The 13,819-nt window shown below is 51.4% G+C and overlaps 1 protein-coding gene across 1 annotated transcript in view; it reads right to left on the bottom strand.

Moving 5' to 3' along the window:
• Positions 1-12,951, bottom strand: part of TCOF1 (treacle ribosome biogenesis factor 1) — a 34,746-nt gene extending 21,795 nt beyond the window's left edge. The window contains 6 exon segments of the mRNA XM_065409995.1: positions 433-527; positions 1,466-1,838; positions 2,640-2,743; positions 5,242-5,366; positions 11,624-11,679; positions 12,841-12,951. Coding sequence (XP_065266067.1) covers positions 433-527; positions 1,466-1,838; positions 2,640-2,743; positions 5,242-5,366; positions 11,624-11,679; positions 12,841-12,951 — 864 coding nt within the window.
• Positions 12,952-13,819: the final 868 nt, after the last annotated feature.

Genomic DNA, 13,819 nt, shown 5'->3' with positions numbered 1-13,819 from the left:
CAGCAACTGGCAATTCTGCAGCAGGTTAGTTTACGCTAGAGATGGCGGTGTGGGGACTTTCATTTAATCAGCACAACAGGCTGTTATTCATTTTACACTCTCTGGGTTCTCATTATCCCACACGTCTGCATCGAGTGCATCCTACAGGTCAGAGCGGCTCAGGGTTTGCTCCTCTCTCTCTGCTCTAACCCTCTAGTGAGGGAGCGGGATCCAGACTTTGAGGCCGACAGAGACTGGGAGGTGCTGTCGGGTGGGTCGGGTCTGTTTCCTTAGTGCCCTGGCTTCAGAGAAAACGGTTCCTAGTCCCTGCCCCACTATCAGTCTGGGGAAGGGCCCTAACAACACTCGGCCCTGGGAGGTTAGAGGATGGGTATGGGTGGTGGCGGTGGGGAATGCTTAAAGCACTCAGTGGACCCTCTTGGAGGCAGATACCTGGAGCGCCGGGGTTTTTAATTCCTCTTCAGAGGAAGTCTCATCGCTCGAGTCCTCACTGCTACTCTCTGCCTTTCCCACCGTTTGCTTTAGTGCTGAAACACCAGAGAGGAGACGTCACTCACACCGCGCTCTCTTGTCGAGTCCATGCAGACAGCTACGTTCATGCAACTTTTAGGTTATGGGAACCAATCAGAAGGCACAGGGGAGAGGTGACAGTCATGTCACGTGGGGGCAGGGCCCAGTGATACCGCTCAGATCTTAGGCGGCTACTGAGCATGTCAAACAATTTTTTCAGTCACATATTTAAGATTAACCCCCGCACTCCCTTAGGAGACCCTCCCTTAAGAGGACCAGTCATCCCAAGTCCCCGCTTCTGCAGCGTGGACACTTACACACACACCCTCATTGCAGGATCAGGTCCCAAGCTTGGAGCATTTCTTTTTCAGACTTGTGTGCCAATGATGAGCAAAGAGTGTTTTTCTTAACTATTTCTCCTTCCCTCCCTTCTTCACCTCCAAAATGATGGAAGGAATTTCCCCTCAAAACGTCAATAACAATTCACTTCTGGCTTGAGCCCAAACATGGAAAGTTTGAGTGACTTCTTCAGAGCGCTCAGAATAAAGCAGCGTTCTGGTATCATCCAGTGACCCTGACCCGTCAGCGCTCCATTGTACTGGACACTGAACGAGACCCTTAACTGTAGCATTTGCTACCCCAGACGCTAGATCGCTTCTATTTCGCTATATCGCAGAGCCGAGCAATATGTCCCTTAACGCAACCTGATCTGGTTGTGACTGGCAGTGCTTGTGTTGCTCCCTCTTCTGCCAGGTTTCTTTAGTCTCTACAGGGAGCAGTTTTGCTTTGATGGTTAGCTGCCAGGAGAGCTGAAGCCATGAGGCCTGCGGCAATACTAGGAAAGTAATTCAGACCTGATACACTGTAAAGCCAGAACAGGGATGCACGTCTCACGACCAGCACAACAGCTGTGCAATGCCTTAGGAAATGCATCCCAAGCCCCTGGGCTTCTCACCTGACTTGGGAGCTGGGAGCGTTGCTGCTGGCATCTTCTCCCCTTCCTCACTCTCTGATGAATCGCTGCTTTCAGAGCTCTCTGCTGCCTTTGCAGTAACTGCTGCTGCTGCTTTGCTCTGTCCTACTTTGGCCTGAGTTGCTGCAGCAGGTCCTGGCTTACCAGCACTGGCTTTCTTCTGTCCTGCTTTGCCCAGAGCTGAAGAAGTAGCCGGAGCACCAAGCGTGAGCTTATTTGAGATGCCTTTGCTCTTTCCTGCTCTGGTCTGAACTACAGCAGCGGCCCCAGGCTTACCTGACGTGGCATTGGCTTTGTTTTGGGCTGCGTGCTGCAGAGAGTTAGCCGCTTTGCTACCCGCTGCAGCAGTTCTCACCTGGAGGAAACAACAAAAGAAGTCAGTTCCAAGACATCCTTTGGTCCTCTTCATGGATCGTGATGCTCTGAACTAGATTTGAGGAACCACCGCCCAGAAAACGCTGAAATGCATCGAGTCGTTAACACTCTCTGACACAGAAGCTAAGTCTTTGCATTTAAACGGAGGCACTCGGAGACACGTTCATCTATGGAGCACCACCAAGGAGCTCAAGGGACTTGCACCAGCAATGTAGCTGGCCTTCAGAGTGCACTTCTCCAGGACACCTGCAACCCAAGCAGAGTTTTGCTGTGGTCACTGCCCCAATCAGGCAGAAGAGGTTTGGAGGAGGCTTTTGTTTTCCCCCCTGAAGTGAGCACCTAATTAACTGGCGCATGGAGTAAAGAGGGAGTTCAGTGCTCATTTAACCTCTCCCTCATTAGTGCCACATCTAAACAACGCTCGAGTCTCTTAATGCCTCAAAGTGAATGAAAAGCACTTTCCATGCAAACAGGTTCAACCTCCATAGTCCATTCCCCTTTTACGAAGCCATACGCACAGCTCCCTCAGGCAGCAGAAGAGGGTTGTCAGTACAGCCATACTGGAAAACCCTCCCAGAGCTGAAGCATATGTCAGTATAGCTTATACGGGCTCCCCAGATGAAAAACTGGAGCATCAAAAGCTCTTTTTTGCTGTTCTACTAGGGTGTGTGACGAACACCCTCCCCCGCGCAAGCAGGCATTGCTAGAACTTTCTAATGCAGCCCTGGCCACAGGTCACTAGCAGCCTTGGGGGCTGGCACGGAGACAAGCGTCACCTTACCTCCTTGATTTCCTTTCCAGCTGCTGCCTCGTCTTCTGAAGAGGAGTCTTCGTCCCCGCTGCTCTCTGCCTGCACCGTGGAGTTAGTCACAACAGGGGCGCCAGCTGCCACACACAAGGGAAAGCCACAAAATGCAGAGACTCAAAACACAAGACTAGCTTCCCATCAACTGGAGACAAAGGTAGCACTAGCTACAGACCCCTGGTGATGCAGAAGCTGGTTCTGCACATTACCACAGTGTTGGAGGAAAGGTTCAGAAAAGGGCAACAAAAATTATTAGGGGTATGGAACGGCTTCCGTATGAGGAGAGATTAATAAGATTGGAACTTTTCAGCTTGGAAAAGAGACGGCTAAGGGGAGATATAATTGAGGTCTATAAAATCATGACTGGTGTAGAGAAAGTAGATAAGGAAGTGTTGTTTACTACTTCTCATAACACAAGAACTAGGGGGTCACCAAATGAAATAAATAGGCAGCAGGTTTAAAACAAATAAAAGGAAGTATTTTTTCACACAATGCACAGTCAACCTGTGGAACTCCTTGCCAGAGGATGTTGTGAAGGCCAAGACCATAACAGGGTTCAAAAAAGAACTAGATAAGTTCATGGAGGATAGGTCCATCAATGGCTATTAGCCAGGATGGGCAGGGATGGTGTCCCTAGCCTCTCATAGACTCAGACTTGAAGGTCAGAAGGGACCACTATGATCCTCCAGTCTGACCTCCTGCACAACGCAGGCCACAGACTCTCACCCACCCACCCCTGCAACAAATCCCTGACCTATGTCTGAGCTATTGAAGTCCTCAACTTGTGGTTTAAGGACCTCAAGGTGCAGAGAATCCTCCAGCAAGTGACCCGTGCCCCACGCTGCAGAGGAAGGCGAAAAACCTCCAGGGCCTCTGCCAATCTGCCCTGGAGGAAAATTCCTTCCCAACCCCAAATATGGCGATTAGCTAAACCCTGAGCATGTGGGCAAGACTCACCAGCCAGACACCCAGGAAAGAATTATCTGTAGTAACTCAGATCCCACCCTCTCTAGTGTCTCATCACAGGCCATTGGGCATATTTACCGCTAATAGTCAAAGATCAATTAATTGCCAAAATTAGGCTATCCTCTGTTTGCCAGGAGCTTGGAATGAGCGACAGGGGATGGATCACTTGATGATTCCCTGTTCTGTTCATTCCCTCTGGGGCACCTGGCATTGGCCACTGCCGGAAGACAGGATACTGGGCTAGATGGACCCTTGGTCTGACCCAGTAGGGCCGTTCTTATGTTCTCTTCCCCTACCTCTCACCCCTCCTCTCTAGGAGTTGAGAGAAATCCCCAGATGTCTGTGGCGGCCATAGAGCAGAGATGGAATCACGTTATGGACACGGCGGGAATTGCTGTATATTAATCTACAGACATCGAGACGTAAGGACGGTATTATCAGAGAGGCCTTATGTGGACTAGGAAAAACCTGCTCTCTCCTCACCCACATCAAGTTAGCTTCACTTGACTGAAACACCACTGAACATCAATGCAGACGCAATTTAACCCACTCAACAGGCTGAGCTCGAGGGGCTCTCCCGTAAGATTTACCTCAGTGAGTTTAGCACATGCTAGAGTTCGATGGATTTTCCTTAGCTAGAGTTTTAGAAGGCAGTAATTAGATTGAGCTTGGTAACTCGATCTAACATCCCACCTTTAAACACTAGGCTAGAGGAACAGTCTGCTGGAGAGGCCGTGGAAGAGCTCACCTCCTCCACCAGAGAGAAGCAAACCCCGTGAGTATGGAGGGAAGGCTAAGACCACCTGGCTGAAATCACACGGGTAAGCTTTAAACACACACCACATTCCCCCCTGGGCTGACCTATGGCAAGTGCTCCTAAGAGCCTGCTGCTTGTGCATTCAGCTAATCCTGAGTTCTCTGTCAGTCTGCCCCAGACTCCTTGCCGGGGAAAGGGGCTCGAATGGGAAACCGCCGCTCCTCCCAGCAGCTGCATTCAACTGCACAGATAGGGAAACTGAGGCACAGAGGCAAAAATGACTTGCCCGGGGTCACCCAGCAGCATGGGCAGCGGGTAATAGGCCAGGGGAGGCTCTGCCTTGTTGTGGGGGTTGGCAGTGAAGTTTTTGCTTTATTATGCCCCATGCAGGTTCCTGCGCAGGTTGGGTCCGGGGAGGGGAGGCACTGCATGGCTTCGGCCATCCCAGGGCTCCTCCAGGTGGGCCTTGGGGCTTTGGCTGGCCCAGGGCACCTGTGGCTGGAGGGGATGGGGCTCTCTGGGCAGGGGGGCTTGTGGCTCCAGCTGCCGGGAGTGAGGGGGTAGGGGGTCTCGGGGCTCCAGCCATGGGCGGAACAGGGGGTTAGCCTCCACAGAGGGGGGGCTCCACCCACCGCCCATGCCCAGCAGGCCAGTGGAAGAGCTGGGAATAGAACCTAGGTCTCCTGAGTCCCCATCTGTAGCTCTAACCACTAGGCCACAGGGTAACGAGCTCCACTATAACAGCGGTGAGCCACATATTATTAAGCTATCGGAGCATCAGCCGCACCCGTTGCCTGCTAGCCCTCTCCGTTGTCCGCTCCACGTAGCCTGTTCTTGGCAGCGAAAGGCTCTTACCCGTCACAGCCTTTGTCTCTTCTTCCGAACTTTCAGAGCTGCTCTTGGGATCAGGTACCCTGATCTTCGCTGGAATGCCTCCCCCCAAGTTGCTTGCCTTTCGTTTCTTGGTGTTTGAGGGAGTTCTGTAGGAGAGATTTTGCAAGAACGGGGAGATGGTGTTAAAAAAGGAAACCGCATTAAATAGCAGAAACACTTATCGATTCATCCAGCCTCGTTCCTCCAAGGTCAGAATAGGAACTTCCACTGCTCTGCAGTAACCTCAGGTGGCTGACTCTGGAATGACTTATGGTGATCTGAAGAGAATTCCCCATAATCCTTCTTAACCAAACCCTGGATGGGACACCTCACAGGACTGTGAAGAGAAGAGATGGCTAGAAATGAATTCCATCTGTATAGGGCAGGGCCGGTAGCCAGAGTCAGGAAATTTAGCCTCAAGTATTTGGAAAAATGCTGTTCTTGCTGACAGTCAAATGATTAATAATAAACTCTGATCTAGCGCTTTTCCTCAGCGGATCTCAAGGTGCTTTGCGAAGGAGGTCAGTAGCATTACCCCTATTCTGCCAATTGGGAAACCGAGGCACAGAGCAGGCAAGCTGCTTGCCCAAGGTCACCCAGCGGGCCAAAGGCAGAGCCAGGAATAAAACCCCGAACTCCTGAGCCCCAGTCCAGTGCTCAATGTCTGGTCAGCCTCACGTTAGAACTGCAACAATGGCTAGACTTCTTTTACATGGCTTGGTCCTACTGGACAAGCTCCAACTGGATATATGGAGGCTAATGGATTGTGATGCAAAACTGACCCATGATCTAGAGGCTACACACCCATTCAGACTTGGATGGTCACACCTAAGGGACACAAAATTACTATATGAACTGGATTTATGGGTGAAAATCATGGACTCGTAGGACTGGATGACCTCTTGAGGTCCCTTCTAGTCCAGTCCCGTGTTCATGGCAGGACTAAGTATTATCCAGCAGTTCTCAAGCCTCGGCCCAATTAACACACAGCTGTGGCCCAGCTGTGTTTAAAAAAAAAAAAAAAAAAAAAAGGATTCAGTTTGTCACTCCGGTCCGGCAGGGGGCGTGGTTGGTTGAGGGGGAGACGGCCCCACGGAGCCCGGCTGGAGCGCTCCTGCCAGCAGGGAAGGCCAAGTAGCTCAGCAGTCCAATGCAGGGGGCCTGGCCGGGCAAGTGGGTCCTGAGGGAGCCCGGCCTGGGCAGGCCCCGCTCCTGTGATTGCCTGGTGGACACAGTCATCTCCCAGCAGGGCTGCAGGAGAGGGGGTTCTGGGGGAAAAAGGAGGTTGGGAGGGGATCTGGGCAGTGAGGGGGTAGGGAGTGCTGGGCATTGGAGAGGTTTGTGGGGGTGCTGGGCAGCATAGGTGCAGGAACTAGGGGTGTGGGGGATGCTGCAGCACCCCCAGGTTTTACACGGGTCCCCACTCCTGGCCTGGCCTGGGTGCCGGCTGCCGGCCCTGTGGTCGGGGTGCTGCTCCTGGCCCTGCTCTGTTTAGGAGTCTGGGTGGAGGTGGTGGGCGCTGGACAGGGGAGCGCTGGGCATAGGGAATCGGTGTGACACGGCCTGCCTCCGAGGGGAAGGGGCACACTGGTAGTGCAGGGCTGGGCAGGCCAGTGTGTGTCCGGCACAGTGGTTCGCAACCTGCAGACCACAGTAGTAAATAGGTTAAGAACCACTGATCTAGACCGTCCTGGACAGGTGTTTGTCTGGCCTGCTCTTAAAAGTCTCCAATGGTGGAGATTCCACAACCTCCCTAGGCAATTTATTCCAGTGCTTAACCACCCTGACAGTTGGGAAGTTTTTCCTCATGTCCAATCTAAACCGCCCTTGCTGCAATTTAAGACCATTGCTTCTTGTCCTATCCTCAGAGGTTAACAAGAATAATTTACCTTCCTCCAACCTTTTATGTATTTGAAAACTGTTATGTCCCCTCTCAGTCTTCTCTTTTCCAGACTAAACAAACCCATTTTTTTCAATCTTCCCTCACAGGTCATGTTTTCTAGCCCTTTAATCATTTTTGTTGCTCGTCTCTAGACTGTCTCCAATCTGTCCACATCTTTCCTGAAATGTGGTGCCCAGAATTGGACACAATACTCCAGCTGAAGCCTAATCAGCGCAGAGCAGTGCGGAAGAATTACTTCTCGTGTCTTGCAAAAAAAAGCAGACATCATTCTGGGATGTATTAGCAGGAGTGTTGTAAGCAACAGTGTTACACTGTTAACTCATATTTAGCTTCAGAGGGGTAGCCGTGTTAGTCTGAATCTATAAAAAGCAACAGAGGGTCCTGTGGCACCTTTAAGACTAACAGAAGTATTGGGAGCATAAGCTTTCGTGGGTAAGAACCTCACTTCTTCAGATGCGATTGCATCTGAAGAAGTGAGGTTCTTACCCACGAAAGCTTATGCTCCCAATACTTCTGTTAGTCTTAAAGGTGCCACAGGACCCTCTGTTGCTTTTCATATTTAGCTTGTGATCCACAGTGCCCCCCAGATCCCTTTCCGCAGTACTCCTCCCTAGGCAGTCATTTCCCATTTTGTATGTGTGCAACTGATTGTTCTTTCCTAAGTGGAGTATTTGGCATCTGTCCTTATTGAATTTCATCCCATTTACTTCAGATCATTTCTCCAGATCATTTTGAATTTTAATCCTATCTTCCAAAGCACATGCAACCCCTCCCAGCTTGGTATCGTCTGCAAAGTGTACTCTGTATGCCATTATCTAAATCATTGATGAAGATATTGAATAGAACCGGACCCAGAACTGATCCCTGCGGGACCTCACTCGTTATGCCCTTCCAGCTTGACTGTGAATCACTGATAACTACTCTCTGGAAATGGTTTTCCAATGAGTTTTGCTCCCACCTTATAGTAGCTTCATCTAGGTTGTATTTCTCTAGTTTTTTTTAAATGAGACGGTAACGTGAGACAAAAATAAAAAGCTTTACTAAAGTCAAGATATAGCACATCTACCACTTTCCCCCATCCACAAGATTTGTTACCCTGTCAAAGAAAGCTATCAGGTTGGTTTGACACGATTTGTTCATGACAAATCCATGCTGAGTGTTACTTATCATCTTATAGGTGTTTGTAAATTGAATGCTTAATTATTTGTTCCATTATCTTTCCGGGTACAGAAGTTAAGCTGACTAGTCTGTAATTCCCCAGGTAGTTCTTATTCCCCTTTTTATAGATGGGAACTACATTTGCCCTTTTCCAGTCCTCTGGAATCACTCCCGTCTTCCATGACTTTTCAAAGATAATCACTAATGGCTCCGATATCCCCTCAGTCAGCTCCTTGAGTATTCTAGGATGCATTTCATCAGGCCCTGTGACTTGAAGACATCTACCTTGTCTAAGTAATGTTTAACTTGTTCTTTCCCTATTTTAGCCTTTGATCCTACCTCATTTTCACTGGCAATCATTACGTTAGACGACCAATCACCACCAACCTTCTTGGTGAAAACCGAAACAAAAGTCATTGAGCACCTCTGCCACTTCCACATTTTCTGTTATTGTTTCCCCTCCCTCATTGATTAATCGGCCTAGCCGGGTCTTCCTCTTGCTTCTAGTGTAATTGTGTTACCCTTTATGACTCTAGCTAGTTTAGTCTCATTTTGTGTCTTGGCCCTTCTAATTTTGTCCCTACATCCTTGTGTTATTTGTTTATTTTCATCCTTTGTAATTTGACCTAGTTTCCACTTTTTGTTGAACTCTTTTTTGAGTTCCAGAACCCCGCCCATCACTGTAGATACCGTAGCTGCAGCATTTCAAGTGTAGACAAGCCCTCCGATTTTTCAGGCCGGAAGGGACCATTCGGATTATCTAATGTGACCTCCTGCATAACACAGGCCAAAGAACCTCTCTGCATCAGGCCCATAATCTCTGTTTGAGCTAAACTGTCCAAGGCAAAATCTTTTACTGCACCAACTTCTGTTGGCGAGAGTACCTTTACCAGACCCAAAGAAGAGCTCTGTGTGGTTCGAAAGCTTGTCTCTCTCTCACCAGCAGAAGTCGGTCCAATAAAAGATATTACCTCACCCACCTAGTCTCTTGAATATCCTGCACAGACACGGCTACTGGTACCCTGCATAAGGCAAAATGTGTAACAACAGATTGGGTCTTCTCTTCCAATCCGATCCTATATAACCATTCCATGTATCAATTCCCTTCATAACCCATCTATGTAAGACTAGAAGAGCCTATTAGATCATCTAGTCTGACCTCCTGGATAGCCCAGGCCATTACACGTCACCCAGATACCCCTGTATTGAGCCCAAGAACTTTAAAGATTTACTTGTTTAAATGAAGACAGCGCTACCTAGACCAGGTGTACACTCTAAACTACTGACAGCATAGCAAGGTTGGTTAGGGGTGCGACATTGCTGTGACTTTTCTATGCAGGCAAAAGCTCTAGCATAGACTCATTTATACCAGCATAAAAATGTGTTTGCCGGTCTAGTTTACGTTGCTCGCCAACCTGGTATAAGCTAGACCAACAACAAAAGGCGGTTTTGCCAGTATAAGCGGTGTCTTCACTAGGAGGGTTTTGCCAGGATAGCTACACTGGCACACCTTGTTCTATTGTACACAAAAGCCAACAGTTACCCTATATTTTGAATAAGATGATCAGGCTAAACTGCTCAGAAGGCCACTGAAAATCTAATTTCTTCCAAATTCAGTGACAATTGAGAATACCAAAGAATGTTGTAAGAATCAATTGATTGTACAGGACTTTGAGGATGTACCAAGCTATGAACGCGCAGCATCCTCATTATACAGTGATCCTAAGGTACCACCCAAAGAGTTTTATTTAGATGCCATTCTGCCTGACAGTCCCCCTGTTAACTTTCACTGCCACCCACAGGCTCACCTGGCATTTCTATCTAACTGAACGACTGGACGACTATGCCTTCGAATTCCACAAGGCGCAAATTCAGTCCCAGGGGGAGAATATTTTTTACCACTTAAATGAAGCCTCTCTGGCTGATTAAGGAGCATATTAAAAGTCTCCAAAGAAAGTCCCATCCCGTTCTTCTTAGCCAGACGTGTAATGGCTGCAGAGCGATGGATGAAAAAGAGTGTGCTTAGAGGCTATTAAGATGGGTCAAGAAGGGGAGGGGCATCATCTTCAAGGCCAAAAATCAAGAGAGATAAAGTTGTTCCAAGAATAACAACTTCTCCATGTTACGGTGCTTTTGGTGAGCATGGTATCGGATAGATAAACACAATGATAGGTCCCTGCCCCAACTAGTTTAGACTTTATTCTAGACATAACAGCAAAGAAAGACAACAAACCATGTGTGTGTTTGGGGTTGCATGAGTGGGGGTGGTATTATAGGGTAATATTACATCCGCATTTTTTAAAATCTAAAATAAATTTATGTAATATAGTGGTGGTTGTAGGAGTATCTAGAATAATCTGCATTGCACCATTATATATCAAGACATTAAGGTAGTAGCACAGAGAATAAAATCTCAGCCGCACTGTTGCATCAATTGGCTTTTAGAATCAAGTTGTAGAGTTTCTAATGATCACACAGGCCCATAAACATGAAAGACGGGAGATCAGAGAGATACACAGCAAGAGTGAGGAGAGGGCCAAGGATGTCAGGATACACTGTATTTCATTGTGTGATGCTTTAGATACAACGAAACCTATAAACTATTCTCAGGAGTTATTAGGTAGTACAATTTGGTTCAACCTTTAATAACTCTACTAGGGCATTTCTCCTGCAAATGACTCAGTGCAGGCTGACTCTTGTAGGATTGCGGCCTAGCTAACAGATTTTTCCGATCCCTTTGACAGCTGTCATAAACTAGATTTCATCCCGTGTAGCATCACCCTTCCATGGGTTAAAACACAGCAAACAGCACGCGGAGAACATGTGGTTACTGAACACATTTCAGTCTTTATTAACATGAAGGCCCCAATGCTGCAAACATGCCCACAAGTAGGTTACTCACACAACCGGTCCCTAATGAAGTCAATGGGGTTAGTCCACAGGAAAGGGGAGAAAAAGAAAAATCACTAGGAAAACATCTTAACAGGTGAAACATAGTCCCCCTCCCCTAATACCTCAAAAAAGTCACCAGTGAGAATAGCATCCAGCTTTCTAATGTAATAAAGGTAAGGCCTGCCCCCCGGGCTGAGAAATTTCAGCCCAAACAGGGGTGCTGTTTGGTTTCTCAGCTGAGCAGACACTTTCATCCTAGGTACACGACCATCTTGACATTAGTGGGAATATTTCCAAATTGCCCCATTCCAATTAATCAGACATACCAATGTAATCAAACCTGTTTATTTCTATGAGAAGAGAAATGACCTGCCTTCCACTTCATACCCATTGCCTCTCAGACAGACTTACTTTTGCCAGTGTGTGAAGATGTCCTCAAGAGAGGTCAACTGCGGAGGAAACTGCTTCTGTAGGAGGAGAAGAAAGGAAAGAATGGGCACCGTATTTACCCCACGAAAGCCCACAGATTATGGAGTCCAAAGAATAAGTCCATGGGGCATGACAGACATGAACCGGTATGTCTCACCCTGGCCCCTCCAGACTAGCCCCATGTGCTAGTACTGCCAGGTCACCTGCCCACGGGCTCAGGAGAGCACAGCCCCTGGGACAGCCATGCCCTGGCTGCCACATGGAGGTGCTGCAGGGTTACACCTGCCCACGCACTCGGGGAGCCCAGCCCCTGGGGCAGCCATGCCCTAGCCCTCACGTGGGGGTGCTGCAGGATTACACCTGCCCACGGGCTCAGGAGAGCACAGCCCCTGGGACAGCCATGCCCTGGCTGCCACGTGGGTGTGCTGCAGGATTACACCTGCCCACGCATTCAGGGGAGCCCAGCCCCTGGGGCAGCCATGCCCTAGCCGTCACGTGGGGGTGCTGCAGGATTACACCTGCCCATGGGCCAGCCTCTAGGGCAGCCATGCCCTGGCCCCACGTGGGGGTGCTGTAGGGTTACCTGCCCACGGGGTCAGGGGAGCCCAGCCCAGGGGAGCCATGCCCTAGCCGCCACGTGGGGGTGCTGCAGGATTACACCTGCCCCCGGGCTCAGGAGAGCACAGCCCCTAGGGCAGCCATGCCCTGGCCCCACGTGGGGGTGCTGCGGGGTTACCTGCCCACGGGCTCAGGGGAGCCATGCCTTGGCCCCACGTGGGCGTGCTGCAGCGTTACCTGCCCACGGGCTCAGGGGAGCACAGCCCCTGGGGGAGCCATGCCCTGGCCCCGCGTGGGCGTGCTGCAGCGTTACCTGCCCACGGGCTCAGGGGAGCACAGCGTGCCCTGGCCCCACGTGGGCGTGCTGCAGCGTTACCTGCCCACGGGCTCAGGGGAGCACAGCGTGCCCTGGTCCCGCGTGGGGGTGCTGCGGGGTTACCTGCCCCCGGGCTCAGGGGAGCACAGCGTGCCCTGGTCCCGCGTGGGGGTGCTGCGGGGTTACCTGCCCACGGGCTCAGGGGAGCACAGCCCCTGGGGGAGCCATGCCCTGGCCCCGCGTGGGCGTGCTGCAGCGTTACCTGCCCACGGGCTCAGGGGAGCCCAGCGTGCCCTGGTCCCGCGTGGGGGTGCTGCGGGGTTACCTGGCCGAGCTGCAGCTGCAGCTCCCGCGCTGCCTTGGCGTAGCCAGCGTGGAGCAGGTGCTGGTGAATGAGGGCCAGCAGCTCCCTCTGGCCCGCGCCGGCCGCGGCCATGCTGCTCCCGCGCAGCCTCCGCCCTGACTAGGCCTGGCGGCTCCTGCACCGGGGCTGCAGCGGGGACGCAGGGAGCCACAGGCCCCCCCAGGCCCCTCCTGCCGCCGCTAGTACCCTTTGACCACCGCCACCACGCGCCGGGCTTCCTCTTCCCCTTCCCCTTCCCCACGCGCGGCCCGGGGCCTGCTGGGAAGTGTAGTCCGCCCGCACGTGTCGCTGCCGCCGCCTCGTGGCTCCGGGCCGCCCAAGGCCCAGGGGCTGCGGCGCTGCCTGGGGGCGGGGCGGGGCTCGGAGGGGGGCGCGAGCAGGGCCAGCGATACACTCACGGGAGCCCCGGCAGAAAGCTAACGCCCCCCCCTGTACGGGGCTGCAGCTCTGAGCCCCACCACCCAGGGCTGCAGCCACAGCCTGAGCAATGGAGCTTTGCAGGGCCCCCTGTGGCGTGGGGCCCCCAGGCGATTGCCCGGCTTGCCACCCCCTAATGCCGGCCATGGCTGTTATAGGCCGAAAAACAGTTGTTGTGGCACAGGCGGGCCGTGGATATTGTCTAGCATGTCTGGGGGGGGCTCGGAAAGGAAAAGGTTGAGAACTCCTGGTGTAAGGGGTGAGGGACCAGGCCCGGGCACGGCGGGTGCATTCAGCCAGAGGTGGCTGGTTTGCCCACATGTGGGGCTGGCCCCTCTCAGACAGCTGGGTGTGAACGGAGGGGATTGGTTGCGGTGAAGCACACACACTGCAACGGAGTCCTTCCTCGGCACAGGGATCCTTTCAAACCGGACTCGCTGTCCCCCCAGTGAATGCAGCAGGGTGGGTGTGCGGGTGAACCGTGCTTTGCTGAGGTGTCCAGTATCAGAGGGGTAGCCGTGTT

This window comes from Emys orbicularis, chromosome 8 (genome assembly GCF_028017835.1).
Source record: "Emys orbicularis isolate rEmyOrb1 chromosome 8, rEmyOrb1.hap1, whole genome shotgun sequence".
Lineage (NCBI taxonomy): Eukaryota > Metazoa > Chordata > Testudines > Emydidae > Emys > Emys orbicularis.
The sequence above is the reverse complement of the archived record's forward strand: the minus strand, read 5'-3'. Positions and strand labels throughout refer to the sequence as shown.